Source organism: Rissa tridactyla, chromosome 2 (assembly GCF_028500815.1).
Source record: "Rissa tridactyla isolate bRisTri1 chromosome 2, bRisTri1.patW.cur.20221130, whole genome shotgun sequence".
Taxonomy (NCBI): domain Eukaryota; kingdom Metazoa; phylum Chordata; class Aves; order Charadriiformes; family Laridae; genus Rissa; species Rissa tridactyla.
The window spans coordinates 109,520,630-109,537,412 of record NC_071467.1 but is presented as its reverse complement, the minus strand read 5'-3'; the positions used below and the strand labels follow the sequence as shown (position 1 = coordinate 109,537,412).

The window sequence follows — 16,783 nt, the reverse complement described above, 5'->3', positions numbered from 1 at the left end:
AAACCCAGTCAACCAAAAAAAAAACCCAGTTGTATATTAAGAATATCATTTGTTTCAAAGCCCCAACCTGTGTGCCAAGGTACGTCGTGGAGCCAGCGGTTTGTGGCACACCACCCTTCAAATGCTGACATGTTTTGACAATGCTGCCACCGATTCTGATTTTTAAAGCTGAAGAGAGAGTGGATGTTCACCTCAGCCATCTGCCAATGCAGCATATGAACATGTTGCACACAGCTTCCATAACTGTTGTACCTCAAATCACCAGGAATCCTGTAATTTGAGGCATGCTTTCTCATCGGAGATAATAACAGCTGTGTAAATCATACTTACAACAGGGCTTGTCTCTACAGTGACACACACGCAAATGACATAAATTAATTCTGTCAGTATAAAGTGGATTAAACTATAGAGAAACTCTTCATAAATGCATTCTCTTGCCCATTTTTACCCAGAAAAAAACTCAGGAGACATTTTCTGAAAGAAGATTTTGATAATCTAAAGTCCCTTTTGGACATCAAGAGGAGATTCCTAGAAAACTCCTGTCAGTCTCTAGAAGACACTTCTGTTTCTTGTCAACACAAAAGATCATCTGCAAAAATTAACAGAATAAGAGAACTTCTAAATGTCCAGATTTTTTTCAAGGTAATCTCTCTGAAATCTCTAGAAATTCAAATGCCAATTAGCAGCAGTATGGAAACCGACGCAATGAAATCATGGAGACAGATTTCACTGTCTGTTGAATTCACAGCAATTGCTACACACAGTTTTCACTCCTTATTGCAGAACTTACTTACAGAGCTTCACTCCTTAAACCCCTTTTCATACATTTGTATACTTTCGATGTCATCTGTGATTTTGCTAAAAATCCTGTTTGGATAACTATCATTGCTGTGCTGCAGAAGAAAGCATTAGTATTTTACAGACTGAAAACTTCAGAACACAAGAGTAAGTCCTGCTTGTCTGAGTAGCCCAACTGAGGCTAGTATAATTACCCAAGTGAGAAAGTCTGCTGAAACAGCCTGTCCTTCAGCACCTGATATGCATATAGAAAGCTCTCTCTGACACTAGGTATATGATTCTTAAATACACATCTCAATCTCCTACGCTTTTGTACATCTAAGTCGTCAGAAGATCACCTGGTCCACTCCTTTGTTGCTAAGTAGAATCACCCTTCTGGGCAATTCCTCTGCCTACCGCTGAAAAATGAAAGGCTCCCAGTGTCAGGGACTAGATCATCTTCTCAAATAACATATTCCAGTGCTTCCGCCTGCTACCTATACTTTTCTCCCATAATATCTAACTTGAGTCTTCTTTGCTGCAGTTGAAATTAATTTCTTATCCAACTGTAACAGAACCAGAGCATATTTCCAAGGTCTGTTACGTATGCTCTTGGGGAAGCCGTGAATGGTTATTTGTGCAGATAACCTTTGCGTATGACAGTCTCTTCCTCCGAATAAACAGCAGGCTTTCCTTGCTACATGCTCCTCTTTCAATAGGCTCCTCCACTCAAGAAAAGTAACAAAACTCCTTTTACGTACTGTTGTCATCATAAAATTTGTATTTTCTATATGTATTTGCCATTGGGGGAAAAGAAGAAAAGGGAAGATCAAACAGCAAAGGTTCAGACTACAAAACTCTAAGTTTATAAACTCTCACAAAACATTACTAGCTCTTCCTGTGTATTCTTAAATTTAGATTTTCTCTCTGCTGTTCTAATTTACATTATTTGGGCTGTACAACTGCATTATTTTAGAGTTCAGTCCCTTTGTTAGTACTCTGAAGCCTTACATTTATTCAGTTCCAGCTTAGTTCTCAAAGGAAACTGGCTATTTATTTCAGCAAATGTATTCAGCAAATGTAAATCCGTGTGAGAAGCAGAACAGTTGGGCATAATGTTGTATACGCTCAGCATAACTATTCACTCCGCTGTCTAAATTCAAGCCTTTTCTTCCTCCTTGTGGGATTCACAATTATAATATTTATAGATAAATAAGGATAAATATGGAAATGATTTTAAGGCTTTTGATAGCTCACAGTAACCAGTGGTAAATTCAGCACACTGTGCAGTGTGGTCTTACTACAATAAGTTCTTTTTGCTGCCTGGGAACCATAACCAAGTACTAGAGGGGGTTTGCGGGGCAGGGGGGTGGGTGGTTTTTTGGTTTATTTAAGCATACAAGTTACTCAAAAATGTAAGGAGGATGTACAGTCCTCTGAATTTAAGGATCACATCGCAAGAGCTCTGAAATCTTCTGCCAGTTCTCAAAGATCTCCTCTGCAACGTGAGACTAGACTTGATACTCCATGCTGCAGTACCCCGGGATATACCAGTTCCTTTCTTTTCCCACAAGTCTGTCCTGTCTGCTTCAGTAGTTAAAAAAAAGAAGTCTCTCCTTTGGTGGGCTAAGTGTTTCAGATTTATAGATTCAGAGGCCAGAAAGGATCATGGTGACAATCTAGTTAAGCCTTTTGTATAAAGGATAGCCTGATATTCATGCTTGTTTCGAGTGAAATATGACTTGCAACTGATTTACACCGATGAAGAATCCACCCTTCTCTTGATACAACGTTCAAACGGTTATTTATTCTTCTCCATGTTAAAATCTGTACCTAATTCAAGTATGAATTTGTTTGGCTCCAATGCACAACCTCTGGGTCTTGTTATGCCTTTGTCTGCCTGACAAAACATAACCACTGCAATACCAATGCAAATAATAAATTATACTATGTGTTATCTAAACAGCATTCCTCCTTAACTGCACCCCTGGGACAGCTCTTAACAGTACCTTACTGGAGCTAGCTGACACCTAAAGCTTTTGCCAACAAGTATGCTACCAAACATCTGTTGTGACACCCCTTTTAAGCGCCCCCTCTCCCACACCATATGGCCATTTCCACCGAGTGGCACCACAAGGCCACGACCCAGCTCTCATCACTCCCCATCTTCTCTGGGGAAGCCAGACACTGACTGATAATTTCACACAGACTTCACACTCCATCAGCAGGAAAAAAACCCGCTGCAGCGAAAGGAGATGGGCAGAGCTTGTTTGTGTTGCAACACGCTCTGCCCACGTCCCTGCCAGAAAACCCTCCTCACAGAGGTGTAGCATACTCTAGAAGAAGGGATTTGGTTTTTTTTTTTTCCTTCTAGCATTGCTGTTGCTCCTCCCAGGTGACAACTGCTGTGCTCTCTGTGTAATGGGGCTTATGCCTGGGGCTTTGTCAACACAGCTATGGCAGCTGTGGGTGGGGGGGGTGGGGGAAGGTCACAGAAGACAAAGCAAAATACTACATAGTAAATCTAGTTTCCTACTGACTTAAAGAGGTTTGTTGGCACAAAAATTTAACTTATGACCTTATGACAGGGTGGCAGACTAAAACAGATGAAGAAATTTGTCGTGACAAAACTTACTATGAGTCAGGTTAATACAGCAGCAGCATTACTACTGACAAATACATAAGAACAGTCGTCTCAATAGACACAGGAAACTAGAAAATTAAGTTTCCAAGCGAAAGCCTTACAAGTCAGTTCAAGGAAGAACATCTGACATCAGTGATTTTATTTCCCACGGTTACAAAATGTCCATTTGAATCTTCTGTTCACAGTTACTGAAGTCATTAGGAATGCTCAAAGCCTGTGCACATAGTACTAAATGTCATTCCCACAGTGGATTCTGGGCAAAGAAAGAAGAGCTAATAGGAAAGCGTTCTCAGTAACAGCAGGAATATGCCAGCACCCTAAAAAGATAGGATTGCAGATAACACCCTTCATTCTACTTTGAATCCAGTGAAAGTCATTAGATGAGTTTGAAGCAAAGTCTGGCGGCAGTGACCTTTCAAGTACGGTGGTGGCAAAAGCCCAGAAAGCCAAACACCACGTTGCCCTTAACAAAAGTTTCCTCAATATTGCCCCTTTTTTCTTTTTTTTTTTTTAAGTAAAAAAATAAATTAAGCTCTTTTTTAAGGAACTTGAAAGGTAAATTTCACATTTGTAGCAGGAAATGGTGATATGGAGACAGACGCTTTCACAGAGGATTTGAATCCTCTCCAGCCAACCCGGGTCAACTCATTATGAACTGAGGTGGTCACACACTGCCCAAGAGCTATTCTTGTTGCATCCGCAGCAGCTAAATCACAGCACCACTTCCTTTGGCAGTCCAAGTGTCCCAGCTTCAGATCTTTAGCTGCTTGACTCTCAAGCTGCCCTCCTCAACATTTTTTCTCTTGGATTCACAGTATGGCAAAAATGCTACTTAGATGGTTATTAAATATAACTGTAAACTGGGCAAGGAAACTGCTCTATATGGGGACACAGACTACACTCACACGGCTGTGCTTTACTCTGAACTGCTTGCAGAGCACTCATTTCGAGAAGTGAAAGTGTTGCCTGTGTTAAAGTGTCGTTAGAGGCTTTCCACTACATTTAAAGCAAAGATATCGATACCTTGTAAGCACTACTGATACATAGAACAAACTCTGTAGTCCAAACTTCTCAGCCATCAGGATTTCCCCCATAGATAAAACTCTAGTCATCAAGAGTGCAAAGTCTCAAAATAGAGCACCTGGAGATTGACCCTGTATTTGCACAGCTGCTCTGTGACACAAGTCAACCTCAGGAAAGTTTCGAGTGATTTAAGCCACACCATCTGCTGAACAACTGCCTAGGTGTGGTTTCAACCCAGCATCCTTTTAACTCATCCTGAGCAACTGGAGCTTCACCCTACGTTTAAGTCTGGTGTATATGTCAATGCTTTGCTTGCCATAGCTAAATCAGCTGTAAGTATAAAAGCAAATAAATCTCACACGTATATACACAGAGATTTCACTGACATACCAGTGCCCTTCTGCTATGGAAGCAGAATGGTACTCTTCTTTCATATATGATTATATATCGCATACTTAATTGTGAATCACGTTTGTGAGAATTAAAATGTAGAAAAGAAAGAAGAACGCCTCTCGTGACAGCCTGTGCTGTGTCTCCACCAAGCAGGTCCACAGAAACCCTTATTGACACAGTCACAGAAGTCAAAGTTTCTTTAGATGATGAACTCTCGAGGCCCCAGTACTTTGTAGCACCATTATTTTCCTTCTGCACCAAAACTAACTTCTTTGTGTCAGACACACAGACAGCTTTTACCACCAAAGACACTGAACAATTTGGTCAAAAACTATCCATATAAATATTTCTGAACTACTCCCTTATTGCTGTGTTGCCCAGGAACAATGTTGACCGGATAATTTTGGAGAAAGATTACAAGGGAAAAGAGGAGCTACAGTAAAAGGAAAAAAAAAAAAAAAAAAAAAAGAAATAAAAAGAAATAAATAAAACAAAACAGAACCCACACCAGCAGTCACAACTACAAAATAAATTAATTGTGAGGGGACAGGTTCGACTCCTACTGAGTTCACTGGCCAGCTTCCCATTTATTTCAATTGGCCTGATAAACACGTGCATCCCTCCAGCTTCTGTCCTGCCAGAGGGGAAGGCTGGCAGACAATCCATCAACACAAGCTACAAAGAATCAGCACTAGTGCTGAGAAAATTTGACTGCCATTCAAAATAAAATTCAAAGCTAGGAAATGACACGAAAAGCCTTCCAGCAGCTTCAACTGCAACTGGATGTACAGCAATAGCTTTAATTTAAAAGCAAACCAAAAGCTACTATGTGTACTCTCTATGTAAAATTTAACTAAGTGAATGTTCCTGTAGCAACTTTAAATTCTCAATTCCCTTTTTAATTATGCAAAGGCAGTACTACACAAACACTGTTAATCATATTCCTCATGTTTAAGGTCAGAGTGGGATAGAAAGGAGAATGTATTTCCATAAATTACTTACATGTAATCCAGCACAGATATGATTTACAAAAAGATGTAAAATAAAGATTAAGGACTGGTTATCCTTTGCTGTGATCAGGTATAGTCACTCTGGTGGAAGGGACAACTGACAGTTCTTTTCAATCTTGAATTATCTGGCATAGATCAGGCTAGTTAATCTTGCTGGACACACTGCAATTCCCCTCTCTCTGTAGAGATCAGAGATGGGGAATGTTCTATAATGTACCAACAAGCAGGTGTATACATCAGAGGTCTCTCCTGTTGATTTACTATAGTTTGTATACTGAGTAAGATCTACAACAGGGTGTTGGGGTTTTGGTTTGTTTGGGGGTTGTTGTCTGGTTTGGGGTTTTTTTTTGGTTTTTAGGGTTTGGGAATTGTTTTTGGGGGGGGTTGGGGTTTTGTTTGGGGGGGAGGGAAGGGAGAAGGAAGAGAAGAGGAGTGTGTCTTCTTCCCTCCTATCCTTTTCTCTACATTTTTCAACAGCAGCACTTTGAGACCAGCACAGATTATTTTTATTATGTCACAGAGAAACAAATCTGTTACATTTCTAGCTAGCAATTTCCGTAGACAAAGCATTAGTTAACAGCACTGTTCTTAAAGGTCCCTTAGGTTACACCCAAGGGTAAGTGGAAGTGAAAGCTGTGGACAACTGATTTATGAAGAGAAGCTGGTAGCCCTTTTACTTGTTTTCAGGTGGTTTATTTGCTTGGATTTTTTTTTTAAGTTATTGTTTTTTTTCCCTTTTAGGACTTTTATTTTAGGTTTTACTCTCAGTGCTGCTATTTTCTGCATAAATTAAGCTTTGATTAATGTCTCAGGATGTTCAAATCTAAAGCAAATCCACAAGTATGCCTGGGATTTGTTATTTTGGATCCTGAAAAATCTGAAACTTGTATGTATTATGTTTTCTCCTGTGTAAATAAACTGCCTCATTTCTTTACTTCATATTCAGTTTCTCCATAAATGAGAACTTGGATGAGCTTTGCACTCAGGGGGGAAAAAAAAAGAAAAAAAAAAAAAAAAAGTCTCTTCTGTTTTTCACTTCCAGAAAGTAAAACTAGCTTTTTTATGCAAGTATACACACAGATTTGAGATATAACATAATGTTAAAGCTGCTGTGAAACTGCTAAAATATCTGAAGAGCTGACCATACAACATGCAAGCAAAGTGCAGTAAAGAAAAAACAAAATCTAAGAATCCACTATTTTCCTTGACCTCTTGTACCTTCTTAAGATTAACATTTTGTTCTTTAAACACTAACAAGTGTAAATGGTTTCCAGCAGTCCTGCACACATTTAACTGGATACAAACAACGTGAACATTTCAGTCTGGAATTAAAAAAAAAAAAAAAAAAAAGAAAAAGAAAAAAAAAGAGACTACAGGAGGCCAGCTGGTGTATTTCCTAGCTTTAAGGCTCAACCTGCTACACCTGAATGACTCCTCACAGAACTCAGTGTAAGCTGCTCTTGAAGGCCACAACTGATGGGAAATAACAAGACCTTCCAAAAAGAATTTACCTGAGTGGTTTACTATCTGTGCAAGCAGTAATGAATGTGAGGTTTTGTCTCAGAAGTTCCAGTGACATTATTAGAACTCTTATATTGTGGTGGTTTTGGCGGTTTGTTTTTTTTTTTTTCGATTGGGTTGGGTTTTTGTTTGTTAGGGTTTTTTGTTATTGCTTTGGGGTTTTTTTGTTTATTTGTTTGGTTGTGTTTTTTTAAAAGATCACCTCAGTCCCCTCCACCATTATATTCCCATCCAACAGAGTCAACTATGCCCTATTAGTGACTGCAAGATACAGAACTATCTGTGTACTGACGCTGCACGAGATAAGATTCTATCATCCACACAAACAAACAGCAACGGGTTTTGATGTCAACTTATTTCAAAAGGGGGCTGTGTGTATACAAAAATAAATAAAAGTATATTCATTTTCCTACTAGCTCAAATGGTTAAAGATGGCTTGTTGCCCCGTTCCAAATAATATGCCTGCACACAAAAGCTATCAGTGTGTGAAAGCAAAGATCTAACACACAGTGGTGAGGTTAACAATGATTATGTCCGATAAATGCCGTCTGTAATACTTCATTCATAAGTGCACCTGTAAATAATCTACACAATAATGCTTACAGAACAACTGCTGACCCGGCACAGCAGCTTAGCAAGCAGCAGGCTCCAAGGCTGAATATTTACAGCTACTTCAAAAAACAAACGAAGGCATCCCAGGTAACTCAACTAAACGGATGGTGTTACTACTTACATGAAATAAAAAGCAGGAGCAGATCAGCAACATTCACGTTTAAAAAAAAAAGCATTTAAAATGTGTTTAAATTAAAAAGAAAGATCAACCATATAGGAAGTGCTTGCTTATTTCATTGAAGAACTCCTGTTGTAGTCTTAAAGGACTGACATTCCTGCTAACATTTTTCAACTTTGGTGAACTCAGTCACATCTTTTGAACAATCTGATTCACCTGAAGATTTCACTAGTCTGACCCAATAGCAGTGGCACAAAACCTGTAAAATTACAGAGCTATCCAATAGTCTGGGACTCCACCCCTAACAGAAACCATCAGGTTGATTTCCTAACCCTATGACTGTCTTGATTTCTACCACGGAATTTTGAGTACTAGACTGCAAGGTAGTGCATCATAGAGACCATGCAGAGCTCTAGTAAAGGGGCATTTAGATGGTTATTGGCACTTATACCAGGCTGGAGGTCACTGAGTGAATGGCAAACAGGAAGTTATTTGGAAGTGTTATTTGGAAGTTATTCAGGAAGTTTCTGGAAGTGGTCAACATGGATTTACCAAAGGTAAATCATGCTTGACCAATCTCATATGGTTGTTATAACTGGTTGGCTAGATGAGGGCAGAGCAGCAGATGTCATCTACCTTGACTTCAGCAAGGCTTTTGACACTGTCTCTCATAACAGCCTCCTTAGTAAACTGAGGAAGTGTGGACTAGATGAGGGGACAGTGAGGTGGATAGAGAACTAGCTGTGTGACGGGACTCGGAGGGTTGTGATTAATGGAGCAGGGTTGAGTTGGAGGCCTGTAATCAGTGGTGTCCCTCAGGGGTCACTACTTGGACCAGTATTGTTTAAAGTATTCATCAACGACCTGAACAAGGGGACAGAGTGTATCCTCAGCAAGTTAGCTGATGATACCAAACCGGGTGGGGTGGCTGACACCCCAGAGGGCTGTGCTGCCATCCAGTGTGACCTGGACAGGCTGGAGAGCTGGGCAGAGAAGGACCTAATGAGGTTCGAGAAGGACAAGTGTAGGGTCCTGCACCCAGGGAGGAAGAATGTCAGGCACCAGTATAGGTTAGGGGTGGACCTGCTGGAAAGCAGCTCTGAAGAAAAGGATCTGGGGATCTTGGTAGACAGTAAATTATCCATAAGCCAGCAATGTGCCCTTGTCACCAAGAAGGACAACGGAATTCTGGGCTGCATGGGGAAGAGTGTGGCCAGCAGGTCAAGGGAGGTCATTCTCCCCCTCTACTCTGCACTGGTGAGGCCACAACTGGAATACTGTGTCCGGTTCTGGGCTCCCTGGTTCAAGAGAGCCAGGGAACTACTGGAGAGAGTCCAGCGTAGGGCAACAAAGATGACTGAGGGACTGGAGCATCTCCCTTATGAGGAAAGGCTGAGAGAGCTCGGACTCTTTAGTCTGGAGAAGAGAAGGCTGAGGGGAGACCTTATTAATGTTTACAAGTATCTAAAGGGTGGGTCTAAGGAGGATGGAGCCAGACTCTTTTCGGTGGTTCCCAGGAACAGGACGAGGGGTGGCGGGCACAAGCTGGAACATAGGAAGTTCCGATCAAATATGAGAAAAAACTTCTTTACGGTGGGGGTGACGGAGCACTGGAACAGGCTGCCCAGGGGGGATGTGGAGTCCCCTTCTCTGGAGACTTTCAAGACCCGCCTGGATGCAGTCCTGAGTAATGTGCTCTAGGCAATCCTGCTTTAGCAGGGGAGTTGGACTAGATCATCTCTAGAGGTCCCTTCCAACTTTGAAAAATTCCATGATTCCGCGAAACATGTCACTGTTTTACAAATAACTTTCAATCCCTAGTGTCAGAGAAAAGAGAACATTAAGGAAGAAGTTAAAGCCCCAGGCATTTAAAAAGGAATATGGTGATATAATCCTTTCAGAGGTAACTTGTTTACAGTCAGTAACATTTCCAGGAGAAGACATATAGTAAAGCAAGAGACAATCAAGCTTGCAGAATGATGGAAGAGCATTCACAGCGTATTGTTGCTTCCTCTTGTTCTCTTTGCTTTAAATTCAATGCAGAATTTTATAGTCCCTTTGCACAAAGAGACAACTATATATTTCCACATAATTCTGAAGCAGTCTTTGCCCTATTCATTGTGGCTCTGTCTCTCATGACATATAGATGACCTTGCTTCAGTGAGATGAAGCTAGTACACTCTCTTTTCAGCGGACCAAGTCTTAACCACCAGCTCTCGATGCAGCATAGTTCAGGAGTGCATTTGGTCACAGGACTCAGGGTGTGGAGGAGTCGGGACAGGGGTAAACCACCCCTCACTGGTAACACAGGTTCCCTGTCAAGTCATAGGAAGCTCAGCTCCAACAAACCCTCTGCAAGGCACAGAAGAGAGCTGAAGGACCAGATTTGCTGCTGCTTTCCAGTCCCTCCACCTCAGCAAGACAAGACACCTGTATTGGGAGCTGTTGGATTACAAACTGTGGAAGACAACCACCTTCCGCATCACTCCACTTGATAAAGCCAATAATAAGCTGCACTTTAAGGACTGCATAAGGCAAAGAATCATTAATCACATCTGGAGATGAGTGAAAATCCAGGCCTTACTACGGCACACAACGTAAAATGTTCCCCGTGAGAAAACATAGCTAGTAAACTGGCACTCTGTCCTTCTAAAAGTTTCAAGTGATATTCAGGGGCAAACTTATTAGAGGATGCTACAGTACTTCCCTTGTTAAGCAGTCACAAGCATAGCATACTCAGCTCCTAAAGTTCATGGTATTAAAACAATAAATTAGAAACACTTGTCTCTCTGCAGAAGTGCCTGCAGCACAGCCTGGGACAAGCAGCAGGAGGCAATGATAGTGCAAGAAAAGGGTATAAACAGCAGGAGGGAAATGCCTAGTCTATCAAAGGATGCTCCAGAAGAAACGAAGTTACTCTCGTCATGATTCACAGGCCGCAGTGTGACATCGTTATGAGCTTTCTGCAACGGCTGCATCACAGCTTCATCCTGTGAAGCTTCTGCCTGACCCTTTCACAGCAGCATGCAGGACTTCAGCATGGACTTCTGTGAGCCTTGATAACGTGAGCCTTTCCTCTCATGGGGAAATAAAAATACATTTACTTCAGTAGGCAATACCAAAATTTAGAGCTCGATCCCACTTTAACTTCTACCTTGTTACTCATTCTAAACTACGTTAAGCAAATCAACACAGTTCTGAAGCCCACAGCACGGCATTCTGGCTGTAGCATTGTGATTTCCCGCTGTGCTCCAGTTGTTTGACTGAATAATGTTCAAAGTCCCTGAGCATATTAGTTAGCACAGCAGTTCTCAAATAACTGCTACTTGGACCTCAGTCAGGTGCTACACAGGGAGACGTACCATCTAAATAAGAACTCACTCTAACTACACTGACTAAAATTACCAAGGTGCATGTGGCCCTGAAATTCCAATTCAGGTACCTAATATTAGGTTCCAAAACCCTTAAGTGTTTTATTCTATTCCATATAAATATCAGCATAATTTCTGAACACCTTCAAAAAGAAAAATCAAGCAACCAATAACCTGACAAATCTTTCACTTTCTCCCCACCATAATGTGCCACTGTGTTTACACAGGGCTTTAGAAAGCAACCAGAAACATTATATGCGTTGCTATACATTTATATTATTAAAGGCAAAGGGGACAAAGTCTATAGTACTTCAATGTGCTCACAAGGGTTTATTTTGTAACCTCACGTCTAGCCTCTAAGAAGTGTCATATTCTACACAGGTTAGCATTATATTATTTGGACACTTAAATACATATCCCATTGAAGCAAACAGATGGAGGGACTACTGGTACTTCCTAAAGAAAAATTTCACCTACCCAATTCGAAAACCTTATTTCTGAGTTCCCCAAGTGGGATACCAGATTTTAAAATGTGGAATTGCCAAATAAGCCTGCTCAACCTTGCATACTTTGAGCAGGATAAACCAATTGGTTGGTAATGAGTGCTTGTAATGATGACAAGGCGCCAAGTTGATTCGTGTACTTTAGAAGAAGCAGGCTTCTTGGCACCCGGCTGAAGCCTCTGGTCTGAGAAGGCTGTGAGTCATCTGAAAACTGTGAACAAACACCCCAAACCTTGAACTCCAGCAAAAAATAACCAAAGGGCGGGGGGGGAAAGGGGAGGGGAGGGGAGGGGAAGGGGGAGAAGAAGAGAAAAAGAGAAGAAAAAGAGAAACAGCTCCAGGAAACTGGCGACATATGGTAGCCCTAACATCATACAAATGCCTATCAGAAGCAACTATATTAGAATACAAATAGTGATGCCTGTCCTTCCTCAGGAATAAAATCTTAAAGCGCTTTTTTTTTGTCTCACCTTACTATGTACTTAGTAAGTAGTTATTCCTCATTTCATACAAGAGGACATCACACTGCAATGAACAGAAGTTAACCCATTAAAAGCTCACCTCCATGCTCATTCCCTCTTTCCACCCAAAGCAACGATGCCTCTAAAAACACACACACAGACAGTCTCAAATATGCATTTCTGGCAGGAACACCTTGAGTACAGCTTTACCTGTTACTAGCTTTGAACGTACCCTGAAGAAGTTTTTAAAAATTAGAGCAAGATGCGATTTAAAAAAAAAATAATACTGGAAAGACTAAACGTGCTTTTAAAATGCTGGCTGTAAAAACATATTGAATTGTTAAAAGTGTACATTCTGTTAAACTCTTCCCTTCCTCCAGATCTTACTAGTAAATAAATATATACGTCACCGTGGCAGCTTAACTGTCAGTGCCAGAACAGAGCAGAAAAGAGCGGTGTAAGTCAGAATTCAGCCGCTATGCCAATACGATTTTTATACAGCTTTAAGATCACGTTATAGAAAGATGAAAATATTTACTGTTTATAATGGTATCACTGAATAGTAAATTGGGGCCTGCTGAATTACACGCTGCAAACACGTAGTGAAGAAGAGGCGCCTGTTCCAAACAGTGTATACAATCGACTTAGATGACTATTACAGGTGCTCTACCCTTTATAGAGATGATGAGGTTAATGATATATATTAACAACGCCCCAAAATAATATGCAAAAATAGAACGCTCAAGAACAGCTTGGGAAAACCAAAGCAAACCCCGGAAGCAAACCCCAAGGCTTTGCCTTGAGGAACTGAAGAGGCAAGCGGGGTGCCGGTGGTGGCTCCTGGGAAGAGGGCAGAGGTCGGAGGCTCCGTGGGCACGGGCAGGACCTTTGACGCCAGAGGCACATGGAGGAGACCAAGCCCACGCGTCACCCTGCCAAGAGACGCCCTTCACCGGGGCGTTTCGCCCTGACAGACCAAGAAAACCGTGGCAAGACAAGTAAAGATTAAACCCAAAGGGGCTGAAATTTTAAATACGGATTTTTTTTTTTTTTTTTTTAAGGCCAAACGTGTTAAAACGGCAATAAATCGATGTGTTAAAGAGAAACCAGCTGCCGTGCGGCGGACGGGTGCCCGGCCGGCCTAGGGGACGGCGGACGGGGCGCGGGCAGCCCCTCAGGCAGCGCCCACGCGGGCCGGGGGTCGCGCCGTGTTATACCGCAGTGTTTCAAGACCAACCAAGCACGCACGGGGACGGGAGGGGAAGCCTGCGGAACCCAGCGCCGTTACCGGTGCCGGGATGCACACCCTCCCTGCTCCGGCTGCCCGGAACGGCGCGGAGCCCTCCGCCCGGCGAGGGGAGGGGGGGCTGCCCCGAGTAGCACCGCCCGCCACCGGCGCTGCCCCGCCCCGGTTCCCGCCCTCCCCCCTCCCTCCCCCCGCGCTCGCGGCGGGCCGGTGGCGGCCGGCGGCGCGCGCCGCTCGGGCGCGGGAGGTAGCGTACCGGCGGGCAGGAGGCAGTCCAGCGGCGTGAACGCCCGCTCCATGGCCCCGGGACGCCCTGCTCGCTGGGGCGGGCACGCAGGAAAAGCACCGGGAGCCTACAGCCACGCGGGACCGGGGTGGGGAGTGGGCGGAAGGACACGCGTGGCGTTAGCCGTGCCCCCTTCCCGTCTCCCTGAGGAATGGGCTGCGCCCGCCCTCGCCGAGGAGCGGGCCGGAGGCGATAGCAGTGCCCGCCTACCCACAGCCACGCGTGTCCTCCCTCTACTCCCCCGGCACCCGCCCCCGGGGTGGTGCGTCTAACCGGGCGGTGGGGGAGGTGGGGGGGTAAGGCAAGCCGAGATAATCGATTGCCGCCGCGATCCGTTGCTCGGCGGTGGATTCAGCAGCGGGAAGGCGGGCGGGAGGGAGTGGCGGTGGCGATGGCCGGGCGTGGGCCGAGCCGGGCTCGCCGCTGGGGCCTCGGCTGAGGCGGGGTGGGAGAGCGGGCGGGTCGGGCCGGGCGGCGCCGCGCCGGTGCGGAGCCTGAGGAGAGGGAGGGAGCGAGGCGGGCCGGGGGCGGCCTCCGTCTCGCTGTGCGGGGTTTTACCTCTTCCCCCAGGGCCCTCTGAAGCCCCATCCGCGGCGTTTACCGCACCTGAGGAACGGCGGCCTGGTCACAGGCGCGCTTGGGGAGGCCGTGGAGACCAGCTCCACAAGGCGCGGCGGTGGCGCTCGCTTTTTCATTTTCTAAATAAAATAAAATAAAATAAAAGCGGCCGCAGAGGGACTTCCTTTTTATTAAACTTCGTATCTACTGTGCGGAGGGGGTTACTTAGGGCAAAGAGTGATGGACACCGTCATTAAAAAGAAAATTCGCAAGTCCCTGTCCGTGCTAGAAGGGTTCTGCTTGGAGATCCTGTAGCGAACAGTCCGCTCGAAATTAAAGAAGTCGTTGACAGCTGCCTGCCTGTCGGAACTGGGAAAAAAACAACCAAAATCGCAGCCCCGAACTGCGGCCAGACCTCGGCCCCGCGCTGGCAGCCCCCTGTGCCGGCGCCGGTCCGCGGCTCGGGCTGCGCGGGGGATCAGGAAGGACCCGTGCCCGGGGGACGGGTAGCCCGGCCTCGCCGCCTCACCGGCGCCGGGGCTGCCCGTCTCCTCCGACCACATGCACTCGGCGCCGTCCCCCGCACCGCAGCGCACTGAGCTCACCTCGCTCCGCTGCCGCGGGCTGTTCACGGAGCCCCCCAGCCCGACCCGGCCCGGCGGCGGCGGCTCAGGGGAGCTGCGCGGGGCCCTCAGCAGAGGGCAGCAGAGGAACACGGCCACCGGGCACCGGCCCGTTCCTCCGCCGCCCCTGCGCACAGCAGGCGAGGGGGTCCGCCGAGTCCCGTTAGGCAGCCGCTGGGCCGCCTTCCCGAGCGAGCCCCTCCACTGAGGCACCCCGGGGTGGGACGAGACGGGAGGGCGAGGCCCGGTTTTAGGGGCGTTTGGAAAAAGAGGGCATGGTGGTCCATTAAGGTTTCCAGCCAAACTGGAAGTGGGACCGGCACCTCAGCCCTCAGTCCGTGCTTAGTCTGGGATTCACACTCAGGTCAACAGGAGTTGAGTGACAAGTGTTTGGGCAAGGCTGGGCCACGTTTATCCTGCATGATGACCCAGGGCTGCAACGGCTGAAGGTGCCCCCTTGGTCAGAATGGTGCAAGCGCCAAGCCTTTGCTTTGGACCTTTCAGATAAGCTGTCCTGCCACCTACAAGAGATTAGACTCGACAAGCAGTTTTAGTCTACAAAAATCAATAGAAATTCAGAAGCACTGGAAGCTTTCGTGTCTTGACAATGACAGAAATGAGAGGTTATTGAGAAACAAGGAAAAGATATTAAGGACATCAAGAGATTACTGTCGTTTACACTACAGAAACAGAAAATGTTTCGTTTCACTTCTGTGTCATTTGAAAGTTTTCTTCCCTCTCCACTGAGAACTTGAGTTTCAAAGATTAATAGGACTTTGGTATCATCTCAGCATCATTCTTTAAGCAGGTTAAGAACAACCAGCTTGTTCTCCCCCCCAAGAAGCTAGCTGTGTGGGGACCACCGTGTGGTTGACTTGTGCTCTCCTTGTTTTAATTAACTGTCTCATCTTCCACTCTTTTTTTTTTTCCCTTTTGATTTTGCCAGGCACATTCCCACTGATGGGTGAAATTATTAAACCTCCAGTATAGCTTATTTTGCTTTAGTATCTGTCAGTCTCCTCTGTAAATGTGGGGGTTTTTTTATTTGTTCTTGGGGGGTACTATCTGGTACAAGTAGTTGCTGATAAGCAGCAGTGGCTTCTTATGCATGAGGACATACTTGCTTAGAGGGAAGTTCCACCTCAGTCAGTTCCTGGTAGCGTTCAGTCACTTCTTCCTCCTGTTCTCCTTTGCTCGTTTTTTTTTTGTGTGTGTGTCTGTAAATTCAACAATTTCCATCTCTCCACTCTCTTCTTATCTGACGAGATGTTTTTTCCACCTCTGTCAGGCCTGTGGGTCCAGGCAATCTCTTACCAGCCACCGCTGCAAAAAGGTAATTGTACCTCTCTCTGCTAATCATACTAATGCATGGTTCATCACAACAATAGCATTACAAACAGAAATCAGTCTTGAGAGAGCAGGCTGGCACTAGTATCCTCTAAATCCTTTCAAGATGTGCAAGGGTCTGCACAGAAAGGCAAACTGCCAGCCCACTCCACAACTAGGCAAGGGGCAAACAAGTCAGATGCGCTTTGTCTCCCTGAACTCTGGCTTTCTTGCGCTGCCCTTTCTTTCAGATCCAAACCTCTCATCCACTGTATAGAGCTTTTTTTTAAGAATCAGCTCCACAGGAACAG

General features: G+C 44.9%; 1 protein-coding gene across 1 annotated transcript in view; it reads right to left on the bottom strand.

Annotated features, from left to right (window-relative positions):
• Positions 1 to 14,230, bottom strand: part of TPK1 (thiamin pyrophosphokinase 1) — a 307,648-nt gene extending 293,418 nt beyond the window's left edge. Inside the window, exon 1 of the mRNA XM_054193626.1 lies at positions 13,936 to 14,230. Coding sequence (XP_054049601.1) covers positions 13,936 to 13,978 — 43 coding nt within the window. The 5' untranslated portion in view covers positions 13,979 to 14,230. The remainder of the gene's footprint in view (positions 1 to 13,935) is intronic.
• Positions 14,231 to 16,783: the final 2,553 nt, after the last annotated feature.